Source organism: Cervus elaphus, chromosome 11 (assembly GCF_910594005.1).
Source record: "Cervus elaphus chromosome 11, mCerEla1.1, whole genome shotgun sequence".
Classification (NCBI taxonomy): domain Eukaryota; kingdom Metazoa; phylum Chordata; class Mammalia; order Artiodactyla; family Cervidae; genus Cervus; species Cervus elaphus.
This window is the reverse complement of record NC_057825.1, coordinates 87666162-87683644: the sequence shown is the minus strand read 5'-3', so window position 1 is coordinate 87683644 and position 17483 is coordinate 87666162. Positions and strand designations below refer to the sequence as shown.

Genomic DNA, 17483 nt, shown 5'->3' with positions numbered 1-17483 from the left:
TAATACAGCAGTTCCCTAAAGTTTTTTTTTATTCTCACTGAATGCTCTACGTACATTGCTCTACCAGCGTTTCCTAGGTACTGTCATCCACTTCCTTGGAGAAAGTGTTGAGAAAACAATACAAACGTTCTGCGGCCAAAAAAGTGATATCTTGCTATTTGCGACAACATGAATGGATCTAGAGGGTGTTATAAGTCAGACAAGAAGGACTACTTGACCTCACTTATATGGTGGCCTTAAAAAACAAGGCGCAAACCATACAAAACAGACTCATAGATTCAGAGAAGAAACAGGTGACTGCCAGAAAGTGAGGTGGGGTGGGCAAAATAGGTAAAGGAGATTAACAGTTACATACCTCCAGCTATATAATAAATAAGTCATGGGGATATAATATCTTTGTATGGGGAAGATGGTTACTGGACTTATTGGGGTGATCCCTTTATAATGTATGTAAATGTCAAATCATCACTCATGAAACTGAAAAAATATTGTATCAACTGTATTTCAGTTACAAAGTGAAAATGGTTGCAGCTTATGCCAAAAATAAAAAGGTGTTGTTTGGGGGATCAAGAGCCCTTCAAAGTATTAGAATCAGCTTTTGCTACTAATGAAGGTGTGACATTGAGCACGTAACCTAATCCATTGTTCCCTTTTTAATTATAAGAAAGTAGGCCTAGATTTGGAGTTGAAAATTCCAGTACTTATAGGGACCAGGCAAATAACAGAAATGATGAAAGTGAGCTGGCCATTTATGGTACAGTAAAGAATTGGAGAGACTGTGATAGCGTTTATACTCCATCGAAAGACTTCTTGCTGACTTTTAATGAGAATTTGGAGTTATTAGTGCCTTTAACCAAAAAACAAATAGTTGTGTTGCTTCCCTGGTGGCTTGGTAAGGAATCTGCCTGCCAATGCAGGAGACAAGAGTTCATTTCCTACATCAGAAAGATCTCCTGGAGAAGGAAATGGCAGCTTACTCCTGTATTCTTGCCTGGAGAGTCCCATGGATAGAGGAGCCTGGCAGGCTACACTCCATGGGATCTCAAAAGAGTTGGACACTACTTAGTGACTAAACAACACTTGTATTAGCTTAGCCTCATAATTCTTCAATTTGGCTATATCTTAGAATTATTTGGAGAGTGTTTTAAGAAACACTGATGCTCAGATCCTTCTCTCAGAGGTCTGATTTTACCTTTTAAAATACCAAAAGCTTCTTCTGATGCACAGCTAGGTTTTGAATGACTCTTTGGACTCTAGTTAACTGGGATTTTTTAATATCTGATTTTTATAAATAAGTAAATAAGGATGTAGTCAACTGTCAGACAAGTACGCCTTTTGCCTTTCTTTGAAGCAACCTTCACTGTAAGTTACTGTTGGGGAATGATCACTCAGGGTCACTGTTGGTTTCCGTGTCATCAGCAAAGAGCTTAAACTGTGTTCATTATACTGAGCAGTCCCTACTGTATCAGAATACATTTTCCTCCTGTTCTTGTGCACTCAGAACTCACTCATCCTCACCCCCTGCATTTGTGGACAGATTCAGTGGTTTCTACCTCACCCTCTGAATTGATGGTGGTCACAGCTTTCTCTGGGTCTAGGTTTCAGTGTGTGCATATTCGTGATTTTCTTATGAGCCAGTCTTTCTTAAGATGTCCCTCTAGGATAACATTTAACTAAAATTAGAGACTCTCTACCCTAACAAGGACTAGAAAGCATTCTCAAAAATGTTAGGATGGTTTCCTTAAACTTTGATGTGCCTTTGCATCAGGGGATTAGGGTATTTTTTAAGTGAAAAGGTACTAGATTTCTAATTATTTGTTTTCCTTTGTGAGTTTGGATAATTTTTAAAAATTTATTTCAAATTTGAGAAGTATGGTCTTTAACATTTGTATAACTCACGAGATAAAAAAGATGTATTAATTAATGGTATGATTTATTCCATTTACTGTTTCGATTATCTGGAAATAATTCTGATTCATTCCTTAAGGAATTTATTCAGTTGAACAGGTCAGCTCAGTTAAGTAATGATTCTGCTCAAATGAACACATTCTTTTCCAAAAACATTTGAAAGCACACGTCGTCTTTTATTTTTCGCTGAGATGATTTTCAAGTCGTCACTCAGCTATATCCTGATATATTAATTTTGTTATATTCAGAGTGGATTATCCAGTTTATCCATTTATTTTGTGGTCTTTTTTTTTTTTCCTCTCCCCATCAGTGTTTACTTTCACAACCCAAGTTCTGGGCCATTCAGACATCAGCTTTGATCCTCCGAACAAAACTTGAGAGAGGAAGCACCCGCCGAGTGGAACGGGCAATGAGGCAGACACAGGTAAGAATTATGTTGCAATTCTTGTTAGTTTTCCAACTCTTTATTGTTATCAGTAACCATGCATGTTTGTTATGAGTATAAAATAATGAGATGGCTTTCATTTTACTCAAACACATTTTATTGTTTGAGAGTGTTGTTCTGGAATCTGCTTGACTCCAGAGCCCAGCTATGTACTGAGCTCTGTGACTCTGGTGTTAACCTCTCTAAGGAAAGCTGCTCCTCTGCTCACACTTCTGATGCCAAGTGTGTGGGTGTTTCCACACCAAGTATGTCTTCATTTCCTTGTGGACATCAATTGGGTGTCCTACAGTTTAATTCAATTCTGACACTACGTGGCATTAGTACAAACCCCATACACGAAGGGCTCAGTCCCATAAGACTGCCTCCCTTTTCTGATTCTGATTTCAAGCCTGATACTTCTGATCGAATGGCTATAAACTAGGAGTTTTCATGACTACCTTCTCAGCTCAGGTTTGATCATTTGCTAGAATGGCTCACAAAACTCAGGGAGACACTTAATTACTATTACTGATTTATTATAAAGGATATTATAAAGGATATCAATGAGCAGCTAAATGAAGAGGTTTTTGGGCCAAGGTCTGGAAGGGTCCTTAGCAGAGGAGCTTCTGTCTTTGTAGAGTTTAGGGTGTCCCACCCTCCCAGAACTTGCGTGCGTTTACTACCCTGGAAGCTCTGTCTATTCATTCTATTAATTTTGAGAGTCTGATATTGAAACTCCAACTAAATGTGGGTTGCTGTTCCCTTTTCCAGGGGGCCTTTCTGACCTAAGGATTGAAGCTGGGTCTCCTGCATTAGCAGGATGATTCTTTGCAGTCTGAGCCACCAGCGAAGCCCACTTTAGGTGGTGGTGGTTTAGTCGCTAAGTCATGTCTGACTCTTGTGACTCCATGAACTGTAGCCCGCCAGGCTCCTCTGTCCATGGGATCCTCCAGGCAAGAATACTAGAGTGGGTTGCCGTTTCCTTCTCCTTTCCTTATGATGAGAGCACATCTTTTCCTTCTTTGCTTTAGTATGGTAAAAGCAGTATATTATACATATAATCCAAATATGAGGCAAATTAATTGAAACCTCGTACATTCAGAGTGAAAGAGGAAGTGTTAGTTTCTCAGTCATGCCCAGTTCTTTGCAACTCCATGGATCCCCACCAGACATCTCTGTCAATGGGATTCTCCAGGCAGAAACACTGGAGTGGGTAGCCATTCCCTTCTCCAAGGGAGTCCTGACCCAGGCATCAAACCCAGGTCTCCTGCATTGCAGATAGATTCTTTACCATCTGAACCACCAGGGAAGCCCTACATACCTACATCTAACTTTTGTTCAAACAAACAAAAAAAAAAACTTGTGTAAACCAGATGTCATCCTTGTCTAATAATAATTTAATAATATCCTTGTCTAATAATATTAGATAAACTCAGCTCAGTTGTTGAGGATTAATGTTAGGTTACTTTATGTTCATTATTAAAATAGTTTTGCTGATGAATTTTAATTACCCAGTTATCTCTTAAACCAGTTAATTTAAATTTAAATCTGCCCCTATCCAGGTGGTTGTGCCTCTGAAGATGACTGCATGGCAGGAATCTTTTCCTTCACCCTTGAATTTCTGGGAATTTGAGATTATAGCAGTTTTCTGTCACTGGAGACTATTCATGCTGCAGTTTGACTTTCTTAATGGTAGCAGATAATTGAGATTTCACAACTTCTGAATCAGTATTTTTAGAATGTCTGTTCTTGATACTGTATTTTAGCATTTACTAAATTATATTTTATTTGAAAATCTTTCCATCTTCACAGCTAGAATGTGAGCTTCTTGAGGGATCCGATTCTGTGTTTTACTTATTTTGTATACTCAGAATAGGCACTTGGTGGATGTTTGTTGAATGCCAAATGTTGTATTTATTTATACCCTGCTTTTTACCAACAGAGTATATAAAGTACTTATCTCTCTGTCATCATTCAGCTTCTTCCTCATCCCACTATGCCACTAAACCATGTATGAGCCAAAAAAAAATCCATTTTGCATTACCTACTCATCAGCAGGAATAATTAAGAATTAGCTGAGTTGAAGGTTATATTCTCCTCTGGCACTTCAGCAGTCTGAGAGTTGTAGAGCCCGGCCTTTCTAGTATCATTGCAGTCCAGATCTTCAGCCCCGTGCCAAAGCTAACAGGAGCAGAGCAGTTGTTGTGGTCACACTGAGGGTAGGGTCGTGGTCTTGGCGGGTAGTAATTCACGGTTTGGTTGGTTGTATTTTTTTAAGGGAAAAAGAGATAAAGGAATGTCAGTTTTTTCTTATAGGGTTTCCTAAACAGTGATAAACTGCCCTCTGGAGCGATAAGAAGTGTTGAGAGACTGGAGTCCATGCAGTAACTGCTCTGTTAGCTGGAGGTGTGTCCACTGGTCTGTGGGAACTTGTGTAGAATTTGTATCCTCTGTATTACAAGCTGGTCATTTGTTCTACGTTCCAGTCTCCGCTCCCGTGTTTTAGTGTCAGAACGTGCTTGTGCTGTATTATGTTTTCACATATCTTCTTCATGAAAGTACATCCACATGTGCTATGCTTGGCAGGCTCAGCATTGACCTTGATATGTGACTGTTTGTGTGGATGGAAAATATATGGCTGCCGTTATGGAGCCACTGTACTGAGGATGGGACGTGGGGTGGCAATGTGATCTAGTAGTTCAGGCTGACCTTGATCATGTTTGGTTTGCCCAATGAGAGGGTGTGGCTTCAAAATTTGAGAAATTGTGTTCAATCTTTATACTTATTTTGAATATCCTTTTCCTAAATGCATGGTGCTTATAGAAAACAGATTGAAGCTCAGAGCTTTTCAAGACCCTCTAATCTTCTACTTTAGTACAATTTAAGAACAGGTCTCGGTAAGGAAACTTAAGGGACAAAAACCCAATTCAAACTCACTATGAGAAGGGATTTGTTGACTTTTATAGCTGGGGAGTCTAGAGGTATTCTGGTCCCAGAGATAGTTGGATTCAGGGCTCAAACAGATCATCAGGTCTTTCTCTCTTTTCCCATTTCTCTGCTTTTCTGCCTGCTTCAGTATCAGAATGTCTGTTGTCAGAAAAGCACCAGATTTTGTTGTCTATAGCCCTCACAGTCTAAGAGGAAGAGAGATCATGTACTGTGGCCAAGACTGAGCCCCCTAACCTTGCTTCACTTCCCTCACCTGGAGGATGGAGAGAGCCATCATTCAGGTACCAAGGGGTTAAATGACTTCATTTAATGCTTGAAATAGTGCCTGCACATAGAAAACCCTCAGTAAATGTTGACTGTTACTATTATCCTCACTTTATTTATTTTTTAAATTTATTTATTTTAGTTGGAGGCTAATTCCCTTATAGTATTGTAGTGGTTTTTGCCATACATTGATATGAATCAGCCATGTGTTCCCATCCTGAATCCCCCTCCCACCTCCCTCCCCATTCCATCCTTCTGGGTCATCCCAGTGCACCAGCCCTGAGCACCCTGTCTCATGCATCAAACCTAGACTGGCGATCTGTTTCATATATGTATTATCCTCACTTTAAAGAGGGTAAGTCTAGGTACAAGAAAATAAAGCTGCCCAGTCCTTCATAGCTCACTGAAAGCAATCGTTACTACCTGGAAGATCTAAAAACATTGGAGTAATGACAGTGCTTCATGTTTAATGTGCTGTGTCCTGCCACTGAGCTGTTCAGAAACCTGAGATAAGAAATGTCTTCCATTCTAGCTCTGTACTTCACCTGTGTTAATAACCACACGTAACATTTGAAAGTTATTAAAAGACATACCAGAACTTGCTCCTGTGACTGTGGCTGTGCTTTAATTTTATTGGAATCATTGTATTTACTACTCTTTGTTCAGAACGGTGTATAGTTACTGCCATTTACTGATCACTCAGATGCCAGGTGCTAGATAATCCTAGGAAGTAGGTGCTACTTATATTTTTCTTGATGAAGATGGTAAAGCACAGAAAATTTAAATGACTTACCCAAGATCTAATAACTGGACTGGAATTCAAACGAGGTCTGCCTTGGGTTTCAAAGTCCATGCTTTGATTGACCATGTTGCACCCATCTGTGAAAAACTTGGCATCATCTGGAGGAAGGGGGTTGAACCAGCGTAGACAGGAAGAAGTAAACAGAGGCTTTTGTGAGCAAGGCTTGGTGGCAGAACTCAGCATCTCGGGGCCTACAATTTAGGTGAGAGGAGGGGAACATGGAATGCCTATAATATCAGGATGTGGTCCTGTGTGGGAAAAGAATGTGCACATGGGTGAGTGAAACAGGCTTCTGCTAAGGCCAAGAGAGGGTGCTGCCCAGAGAAAGGCTGGTGGGCCGAACCAGGATGTGAGTTTCATAATACTAGATTAATAAAACTAGGTGACGGTTGGTTCATAGAGAAGTGAGGTAATAGAAGGGAGAAGCAATAAAATATTGTTGATAGTAAAAAAAATTTTTTAAATCTAGAAAGTTACAGTTCAATGAAAACTCAAAAATAGCAGAGGAATGTACTAGAGGGGTGAATAATGTACACCCCTCGTCTAAAGGCACTAAATGCTCACTTCAGTCAGATTCCAGCTGGGGCACTCAGGATTCTTGGACAGAATCAGATTGTGTTGGTTGAACTGACACATTGGTTTCCCCCCGGACAGCGCCCTGTATACATCTTAAGAGCCTTGTGCAACGTTTCCCAAACTTGCCCGAACATATGAACCACTTGCAAGGTGCTTGTTAAAATATAGCTCTTTAGCCCAGCCCACAGAAATTGAAGGTCCTGTGAGGGTGGTGATTATGGTTGCCTTCGGAAGGGCCTGCTCCTGGCTGAGACCGGCTGTTAATCTTTAGTAGCTCCAGATGTTTTCCTGTCTCATACCCAGGTCCATACTGAACAGAGACTAAAGGGGCATTTATCAAGGCCTGGAGGCCAGCGTTGTGATTTAACAGGGAACTGAGTCCCTGAAGGAACCTTAGAGGTGTGTGTTACTGAGGGCCGCAGACTGGAGCCAGGTTGAGTTCGCTGTGGAACAGGCGCTCTGCATCTGCCTGAGACCGCTCAGGAAAGTAGGTGTAACTGTTATTAGATTTGACTGCTTTAACTTTCTTAGAAAGGATGATACTAGGAATTTAAAACATTCACTTAGGTTTTAATAATAAATATTCTTTGCACTCTTGCCATACTTTCAGACTATAAATAGACTGACTTTTCTCACTGAACTTTTTTTTTTTTCTCTCACTGAACTTTTAAGACAAGATAGTGAAGGAGAACTTCTAAGAACGTCTCCCAGAGAAGTTTTGGGAGAAAGTTGAAAGTGGGCAGGGCCTGGGAAAGGCACGCGAGATGGTGCATCTCCCAGTTCTCAGAGGGTGATTGTGGAGCCCTGAGGCTCCTTCAGGTCACAACTGTCTTCACAGCAACATTGTTGTTGTGTAGTTGCTAAGTCGTGTCTGACTCTTGTGACCCCATGGTCTGTAGCCCACCAAGCTCCTCTGTCCATGGGATTCCCAGGCAAGAATACTGGAGTAGGTTGTCATTTCCTTTTCCAGGGGATTTTGCTGACACAGGGATCGAACCCATGTCTCCTGTTTGGCAAACAGATTCTTTACCACTGGACTGCCTGGGAAGCCCCTTCGCGGCAATACTGAGATACTGTTTTACCTTGTCGCTGTGTTGATACTGAATCAGCAGAAGCAGTGGAGGTCAAATTGTTGGCCCCTTCTCCAGAATCACGGTCGGGACTCCACACTGTGCTGACCGTCCGCCTGTGCCTCATGGCCATGCAGTTGTAACTTAAAAAAAAGACCGTTTTGTTTATGATTGTCTTTGATAAAGCAGTCAATATTATTTTATTAAATCTTTACCCTTGACAGTTTGCTTTTAAATATTTTATGTGGTGAACTGGGAGGTACTTACAAAACACTTGGGCTGTGTGAAGTGTAGTGGCTATTCCAAGAAAACCTGAGCAAACTGCTTTTCCCGTTGTTGTTGTTGTTCAGTCACTAAGTCCTGTCCAACTCTGCAACCCCATGAACTGCAGAACACCAGGCTTTCCCTCTCTTTCACTATCTCCCGGAGTTTGCTCAAACTCATGTGCATTGAGTCGGTGATGTCATCCAATCATCTCATCCTCTGTCTTCCCCTTCTCCTCCCGCCTTCGATCTTTCCCAGTATCATGGTCTTTTCCAATGAGTCTGCTCTTTGCATCAGGTGGCCAGAGTATTGGAGCTTCAGCTTCAACATCAGTCCTTTCAGTGAAGAGTCAGGGTTGATTTCCTTTAGGATTGACTGGTTTGATCTCCTTGCTATCCAGGGGACTCTCAAGAGTCTTCTCCAGTACCACAGTCCGAAAGCATCAATTCTTCAGTGCTTAGCCTTGTGGTCCAACTCTCACATCTGTACATAACTCTTTGAAAAACCATAGCTTTGACTATATGGACCTTTGTCAGAAAAGTGATGTCTCTGCTTTTGAATATGCTGTCTAGGTTTGTCATAGCTTTTCTTCCAAGGAGCAAGCATCTTTTAATTTTACGGCTGCAGTCACTGTCCGAAGTGATTTTGGAGTCCAGGAAACTCAAATCTGTCACTATTTCCATTGTTTCCCTATCTATTTGCCATGAAGTGATGGGACCGGATGCTGTGATATTCATTTTTTGATTATGGAGTTTTAAGCCAGCTTTTTCACTCTCCTCTTTCACTTCAAGAGGCTCTTTAGTTCCTCATAGCTTTCTGCCATAAGACTGGTGTCATCTGCATATCTGAGGTTATTGATATTTCTCCAGGTGATATTGATTCCAGCTTGTGCTTCATCCAGCTTGGCATTTCACATGATGTACTCTGCATATGAGTTAAATAAGCAGGGTAACAATATGGAGCTTTTCCCATGGAACACTGTTTTTACTTTGAAGAACCACTGACAGCCTACGGGTATTCAAACTTGGGTATTATGGCCGAAATTTTCTCAAAAATGAATGAAGTGAGCTTATCACTTGTATTTGTTACCAGTGATAACATTTTTTTTTTATTTTATTTTATTGGATGCTTTATAAAAAGTCCAAGCACACACATACTGCACCCCCACCAGGAAGGGAGGGGTTCACATTACTTGTTCTTATACCCTCAAGATAAGCCTCTCCCCACAAATATTTGTATCCCAACTATAAAAATGGAGTTGCAAAGGGTATTTATAAAGATATGATATTTTTCTTGCTCTTGTTATAGTACAAACAACTGAAGGTGACTACTGATCCGTGAGAGTAAGAAAGGGGAAAATCACTTGACAAAGGGATGGAATGTCTGTTACCTTAACAAGTAGCTGACTCATCTGCTATTAACAGGCACCTACCCTAAATTACAGCGACCCGGGCACATGAAACTTGAGACAACATGTGTGGGGCCCCTGCTGATTACACTTGCTCCAGAAGGCACGTGATTCCACACCCTTTCTTCGTCACTACAAATTAGAGGAGAACCCAGTACTTAAGATTCTACCCACTGAGGTATTAACTGCCATCAAGATTAGTTATGTCCAAGGAGCATGCAATAGAAATATTTTTAAACCAACATGGTTAAGTGTTAAGATCTTTAGAAATCAAAATACGTATTCACATAATTTTAAACTGAAGTCAAGATAAATCAAATCTTCTGTGGTAATGATTTGAGTGCAAGTGATGCTGGCTTTCTTCACATTCAGTCCTTCACTCAGTTGTTCTTGAACAGGTCTATGCAGCTTTGCAGGAGCGACACGTTGTTCCTGGCATGCTTTATTTCCAGTTCAGACATTTCAATTAGATTCTTCCTAAACGCTGCCACTCTCTTCCGTTTGAAATTGATTAGCTCTTCTTTTGCAGATTCAGAGAGCTGTTCAAACTTCTGGCAGCATTCCTGCTGGTGTGCCTCGGCCAGCTTGACATCTTTGCTCTTTAACCGGGCCTTATCCAAAGCTTTGTTTGAATTCTCATAGTCGATGAGGGCTTTGGTGCGTCGGTATAAGAGATCCTTGGCAGCCTCTATGTTGAGCATGTAGTAGCGCAGGAGCTCCGTCAGCTTCAGGTCTTCATCTGAGGAGACTCGACTCTCCACTTTCCTAAGTTTTTCAAACAGCTCAGCCACCTTCAACAGGTACTTCTTGATGACTGTAGGCTCCTCTAAAGCCAGGCTATGCAAGCAGCCTGCGGTGTGGATGTAATCGTCTGCGACACTTTTATGAGATCTGGTCATCCTGTCGGCCTTTGCATAGGAATCCTTGATCCTGTTGTAATAGTTGATGAGGAAAGTCTTCTCTTGCTCAAAAAAGTCATCTACCTCCTTAACTCCTGAAAAAAGAACTTCATCAGCACTTTTCACCACACTTTTAAAAAAGCCACCAAACATCTCTTTGGTATTTTTCCGCCTGACACTTAGATCTTGATCATATTCCAAAAAAACATGGAAGTTGCGATCTTTACTGAGAACAGGGTGAGAAGAGAGCCGTTGAAGAAAGACTTCGTGTGAAGACACAGTCTTCTTGAAGACAGCAAGGTACTCAGCTTCTAGCTCCTGCTTCATCTTGGCAAACTCTTCTTTGGTCATCGACCCTTCACCCTCTCCCAGCTTCTGCATCTTCTCTCGAGGGCCATCGAAGTCGGGCTTGGTGGGCGCTGGCGGGATAATAAGCCCAGCGTAGTCTGTAGTTTCAATAAGAGTGTCATGTAGCCACACAAAGTCTTCATGTTGCCTTGTAACAGAAAACTCTGGGCTCTGAAACGTGGGCAGTGTGGTCTTGGTGTGCACTGTAAGTTTGACTTTATCTCTCTCACTGAGTGCATCAGGTATGTCAATCTGAAGCGAGGGATCAACATTCAGGTCCACTGACACAGATCTCAGCTTGCTGCGGTCCTCCTCCTGCTGCTGCAACACCTCGGGAACCGCGGCCATGGCAACGCGGGTCTCCAGCGGGGCCGCCTGGCCTCGCTCCGGGCCATGCGGAAGCCGCCAACCGCAGGGCCGCCCTGGGGACGCAGAAGCCCAAACACTCTGATACCGAGGCGCGTCTCCCAGTGATAACATTTTGAGCTTGAAGAAAAAAAATGAAACTTTTGGAAGTCTTGTATCTTCAGTTATAAACCTGACAGCTTCCCATTGCTTCAGTTACTGGGATGGGAGTTTTTATATGAGCTTGCTGATAATATTAGTGCATGTAATTTTTAATATTACATGGAATATGTGGACATTTGCAAATCTTCACATTTTTCCAAAATGACCAGTGCATGACGTGAAAAATCAAACATGGGTTAAAGACCCAGTAAAAGTTCAAGACACAGCCATGAGTGTGTTTGTTTTATGATTTTTTTTAATTTAAACCAGTGGATTTACTATAACAGAGTATTTAATGTAACAGGAAAACTTTCATTGATAGGATTTCAAATTCCACATTGCAGATAACTCTAAGAAGCTCACCACATGTTGAATTTTGATGTAGCATCAAAAAATAATATGCAAAATTAACTTAAAAAGCTATTAAAATACTTCTCCCTTTTCCAACTACCAATCTGTGTGAGGTCAAATTTTCTTCCTAAATTTCAACCAAAACATCGTTTTGCAACAGATTGACTACAGAAGCAGGTATGAGAATCCAGCTATCACTTATTAGGCCAGGCATTGAATAGATTTGCAAAAGTGTAAGTCATTGCCAATTGTTTTTTCTTTTCTTTTTGACGACACCAGTTGGGTTGCAGGATCTAAGTTACCTAACCAGGGATTGAACCCAGGCCCTTGGCAGTGGAAGTGACAAGTCCTAACCACTGGACTACCAGGAGAGTCTCCAGATTTTGCTAAACTTTTCACGATTTTGTTTTTTGGGAAAAAAATAGTTATTTTTCATAAAACATATTATGTAAGTTAATGTAATGGAGTCATTATTTTATTTTAGAATGAGCTTAATATTTAAATTTAACTCAGTTTTAATTTCTAATATGATAAATATTGATACATAATAGCCCACAAAAACAAAAGCTCTTTATAGTCCCTCAGTAATTTATTAGAGTTCAAAGAGGTCCTGACACCGAAAAGATTAACTGCTGAGGTGTGACTAAGGGGAATGCTCCAAGAGCCTTGTCTGCATTTCCTTGAAGACTTCCTCTTTATGTTCTTTAGTCTGGAATCATAAAAAAGACATCCAGGCTCTCCTAGCCCCCATTAGTAGACCCAGTTCCTACCAGCCGACAAAAGAAAGTCTTTGGAACAGGAAGCACAAATCTTGGTCAGATCTCCAGATCTCCTGACCCTGACTCCCTTCTTATGGGATTAGGTGGGGAAAAACCCTGTTTGAGTTTTCAGTATTTTCCAGTGAGAAACAGCTTTTTATTTTCACAGATCTGACCATTTCCACTTAAGTTAGGAGATTATGGTTTTGGTGAAGCTGTCAGTATAGTGTTTGGAATCAGACAGGCCCTGATTCATAGCTTTAAACCTTGGGCACAGGGGCTTCCCTGGTGGTCCATAGGCTAAAACTCAACGCTTCCAATGCAGGGAGCACGGGTTCAGTCTCTGGTCAGGGAAACTAAGATCCTGTATGCTGTGCTGCGCAGCCAAAAAACTAAAACAAAACAACAGCCAGAAAGAAAAAAATTAAACTTTGGGCAAGCCATTTTTTTTAATCTCTCTGAGCTACGGTTCCCTATGCATGAGGTGAAACTGGGTTAACAATAGGTTTAATGATGATGTTGATACTTAGTAGATGTGTTAATAGGTTTTGATTATCATTCTCCTTGTTCCTGTTGGAAGTTTTCTTAGGCTTGTAAGTTTGAGGTAGCAGTTAACTTGACCACAACTGTTTGTGAATCACATTGAATGACTGCAGGCTTCTCTCAGAGAGAACTGTTCAACCCAACTGTTGGATATATTTGATTAAGTACAGATTTTTATAATAAATCTCACCCTCCTAGACATATGCATGCATATACAGATTGCACAAAAAAGCAAGGTGATTTGGCATATGATCAATCATACCTTTTAGATTATCAGCTGATTTTGACTTGGCTCTTCAGAGAGCTGATAAGCACTTAGATATCATGTAAGCAAGAAAGAATGGCCTTCAGTGAAAGTGTAGGTCCTTAGGGACTAGCTGTGTTTTTTTGAAGATATGTGTGCCATACTTTTAGATATGAGCACATAAATAAAGTCTAAATCATACCAGACCTTGTTCTGAATTGTCCTTCAGAATTGTCCTAAATCAGTCTCCATGTGCTAATTTTAAAATGTAGTCTTGATTTTCTCTAGTTTTTTTGGAGGGAAGTTCTTTCTCTGGTGGAAATAGAGAGGGACCATCATTGTTTAGTGGGGATTTATTCTTTTATTCCCCATTCTTTAGCAGTGTTTTCTGATCTCTGGTACTGGTTTCTGGAAGACTCAAGAGTTGTTATTATCTGGGGTCAGAGAAACTATGCACAGGCACACCAGTGAGAGTATAAATGCTTTGAGGTGGAGTTTGGAGAGAAAAAGACATTAAAAGGGAGTCTTAAAACTTGAAAACAGTTTCATATGACAGTTTATGCATCATGAATGAAGTTGTCTTTGGTGTGTCCCAGCAGTTGAACCTGGCTTTTCTGTCACCTGATTCTCTTATCGCGCCCCCACCCCCCACCAACCTCTCAGTCTAGTCTGAGCTAGACTCTTCCTTACTCTTTCTCATCATATTTCTTGTTTATTCACATCTCTCTGTCACCCTCCTTGTGTTGAGTCTGCTTGCTTTCAACTCTTAAAGATTGGTTTAGGGTGTATTTGTGTCTCTCTTTCGCTCTCCATTTCTGATGTTACTATCTTTCCTTAAAAACCAACTTCTCGTACCTATTTTAACTTACGACAAAGTGTCCATGACTTTCAGTGTGAAATACATGAAATTTAGAACCTGGAGAGAGAAAATGGCAAGTGAAAGGGAGGACACTGCTTTAGAGGTCATTTACCTCAGTTTCTGGAAATGTGTGAAAGCTTGCAAGGTACCCATTTGTCTCTGAGCTCCTTGTTTCTGTCCACATTCACACACACACATTAACGGTAGAAACTCAGGCTTCCTGTTCAGTCCCAGTCTCCTGGTACTTAGCGTCTTGCCTTTGTCTTTCGGACTACTTGGATATGGTTTGTCCTTGGGGAATAAACCTGATACTTGTGTTGGCTGATGGTACCTGAGACTGACAACCTTATCAAATGCTGGAAATTCAGTAAAATACTCTTCTTAAAATGTTTTAAATTTTTGGCTGTGCTGGGTCTTTGTTGCTGTGCAGGCTTTTCTCTGGTTGCAGCAAACCGGGGCTGCTCTCTCGTCGTGGTGCCTGGGCTTGCTATTGCAGTGGCTTCTCTCGTGGAGCAGAGGCTCCAGAGCACACGGGCTTCAGTAATTGCGGCACGTGGCCTCAGTAGTTGTGGTTCCCGCGCTCTGGAGCACAGGCTCAATAGTTGTGACCCTTGGGCTTTGTTGCTCCGTGGCTTGTGGGATCATCTTGTGTGAAGGATAGAACCTGTGTGTCCTGCATTGGCAGGTGAATTCTTCATCACCGAGCCACCAAGGAAGGCCCAAAATACTCTTGATAAAGGCATATGCTCAGAGTGTCTGAAGTGCAAAAGATCATTTAGAAAATCATGTAGTAGATGAGTGCCTTTGTACTTAAATGATTTGACTTGTTGTGGGTAGACCTAGAACAGAATTCAGGCCAGTTCACTTATCTACACTTTTTCCTGTAAAGGACTCCAGTCCATTTGACTGTAATGGAATTATTTCAGAATGAGTCACTATAAATAATCCTGCTCTGAAAAACCTAGAGAAGAACTCTGACTAAGTCCCTGTATTTGTAGTGAGTTAGTAAATAAGAGAGTACTTTGAATTCAGTAGAGGAAATAGACAGCTTAATGTTCTTGGCTTTGTTGGTGGTTGTCATATTTAAGGTAGGAAGAACTATATTCTATGCAGGAGTGAAAATAAGTTAGAATTCTGTTTTTAATCTTTATCATACACATGGTCTATTTGAATTCTTACAAAATGTGGCTCTACTTGTTCAGGAGCTTGTTTGTGATATCAAATTCAAATAAATGTTGGTTCTCTACTCTCTCCAGTGGTCTTTGCTATTTTGGAGAGTATCTGAGAGTAGCAGGCGCACTGTGAGGTCAATTAAAAGTGTCTGAGAGTATCTGAAATACATAATGTGCATGCTGAGTCACTTCAGTTGTGTCTGACTCTTTTGTGACCCCATGGTCTGTAGCCTGCCAGTCTTCTCAGTTCATGGGATTTCCCAGGCAAGAATACTGGAGTGGGTTGCTAGTAAATCTGTTTATTAATAAATTGGAAAGTATTTACTGAGCACTGCTCAATGTGTTTTAGCTAGATTGCCACAAACACATGAGTTTGATTTGAAAATGAAGTGTTTTAGATGTGACTAAGACTTCATAAAAGTAAGTGTTGGGATGTTACTTTTGGCATTTAATCATTAAATTGTTGTTGTTCAGTCGCTCAGTTGTGTGTGACACTCTGTGACCCCATGGACTGCAGCACACCAGGCTTCCCTGTCCTGCCCCATCTCCCAGCGCTTGCTCAAAACTCATGTCCATTGAATCGGTGATGCCATCCAACCATCTTGTCCTCTGTGCTTATTAAATAAGCATTATTTATTTTTTCTTTCCAAAGGAAGAAAAAGAATTTGATAAAAAGGAAAATTTGCCCCCCTTAATGAAGTAATTCAGTGAGCCTTTTATTTATATATTGTAACCATATGTACTCAGCCAGAAGTTTTTCTTCTTTTTCCTCCAACTAAATAGCTTTGGGCAGAAGTATGCAACCTTTTTGCTATTAAGTTTCTCTGAAGTAAGGCCAGAAAACTTTAAAAATATTTCGACCAAGATGGTTTTAGGAGTCTGGTTATGACTCAATTTGTTCTGACTGATTTGATAGAATAGCATCTTGGGTTGTCAGAGAAGTGATGTAATGAGTGTTCTCTCATTCGGCAGGATCTTCTTAGGTTAACAAATATATCTTCCACCTCATATAGTATAGAGAACTTCCTATTTTCCCCAGCTGAGGAGCAGTTCCCCTGCTCAGAAACCAGTCTCCTTTTACTGATAATGGGATTTGTTAGATTCTTGTCCTTTTATGAGGAAGTTTGGATTTACTACCTCTTACTTTTTTTTTCCTTTCAATTTTAAAAGCTAATTTCATTAAAACTTAAAAAAATTTCAAGCTTACAGAAAAGTTCTAGATACAGGACCTTTTGTATCCTGAAGTTTTGGAAAGTAAGTTGCCGACACAGTGCTTCACCATTCTCAAATACATGGATGACTCCTTGTCGTTCAGTTGCTCGGTCATGTCCAGGTCTTCTGTGACCCTGTGGACTGCTACACACCAGGCTCCTCTGTCCTTCACTATTTCCCAGAGTTTGCTCAGACTTACGTCCATTGAGTCAATGATGCCATCCAACCATCTTACTATCCTCTGTCGTCCCTTTCCTCCTGCCCTCAATCTTTCCCAGCATCAGGGTCTTTACCAGTGAGTCAGCTCTTCACATCAGGTGGCCAAAGTATTGTAGTTTCAACTTCAGCATCAGCCCCTCCAATGAATATTCAGTACTGATCTCCTTTAGGATTGACTGGTTTGATCTCCTTGCAGTCCAAGGGACTCTCAAGAGTCTTATCAATACCACAGTTCAAAAGCATCAATTCTTTGGTGCTCAGCCTTCTTATGGTCCAACTCTAACATCTATACATGACTATTGGGAAAACAGAAGCTTTGACTAGACAGACCTTTGTTGGCAAAGTAACGTCTCTGCTTTTTAATACACTGTCTAGGTTTGTTATGGCTTTTCTTCCAAGGAACAAGCGTCTTTTAATTTCATGGCTGTAGTCACTGTCCAAAGTGATTTTGAAACCCTCAAAAATAAAGGGCTGTTTTCCATTGTTTCCCCATCTATTTGCCATGAAGTGATGGGACCGGCTGCCATGACCCTAGTTGTTGAATGTTCCTACATAACCATAATATGTACATTAACATTGCCGTATTGTTGCCGTGTAATCTTTGTAAGACAGGCCTGTGAAACCTAGTCAGTTGCCAAAAAGAGAAAATTTGAGTGCTGCATTATGCAGAAAAGGTCATAATAATGCACAGTTGAAAGTGCTCAGT

General features: G+C 40.9%; 2 protein-coding genes across 2 annotated transcripts in view; one reads left to right on the top strand and one right to left on the bottom strand.

Annotated features, from left to right (window-relative positions):
* The window catches only part of TTC27 (tetratricopeptide repeat domain 27), a 162266-nt gene that overhangs the window by 61262 nt on the left and 83521 nt on the right, over positions 1-17483 (top strand). The window contains exon 10 of the mRNA XM_043918283.1: positions 2219-2332. Within this exon, the coding sequence (XP_043774218.1) occupies positions 2219-2332 (114 nt within the window). The remainder of the gene's footprint in view (positions 1-2218; positions 2333-17483) is intronic.
* Positions 9369-11373, bottom strand: LOC122703803 (sorting nexin-5-like). The gene has a single exon (XM_043918284.1). The coding sequence runs from the start codon at positions 11258-11260 to the stop codon at positions 10046-10048; it is 1215 nt and encodes a 404-aa protein (XP_043774219.1). The 5' UTR covers positions 11261-11373; the 3' UTR covers positions 9369-10045.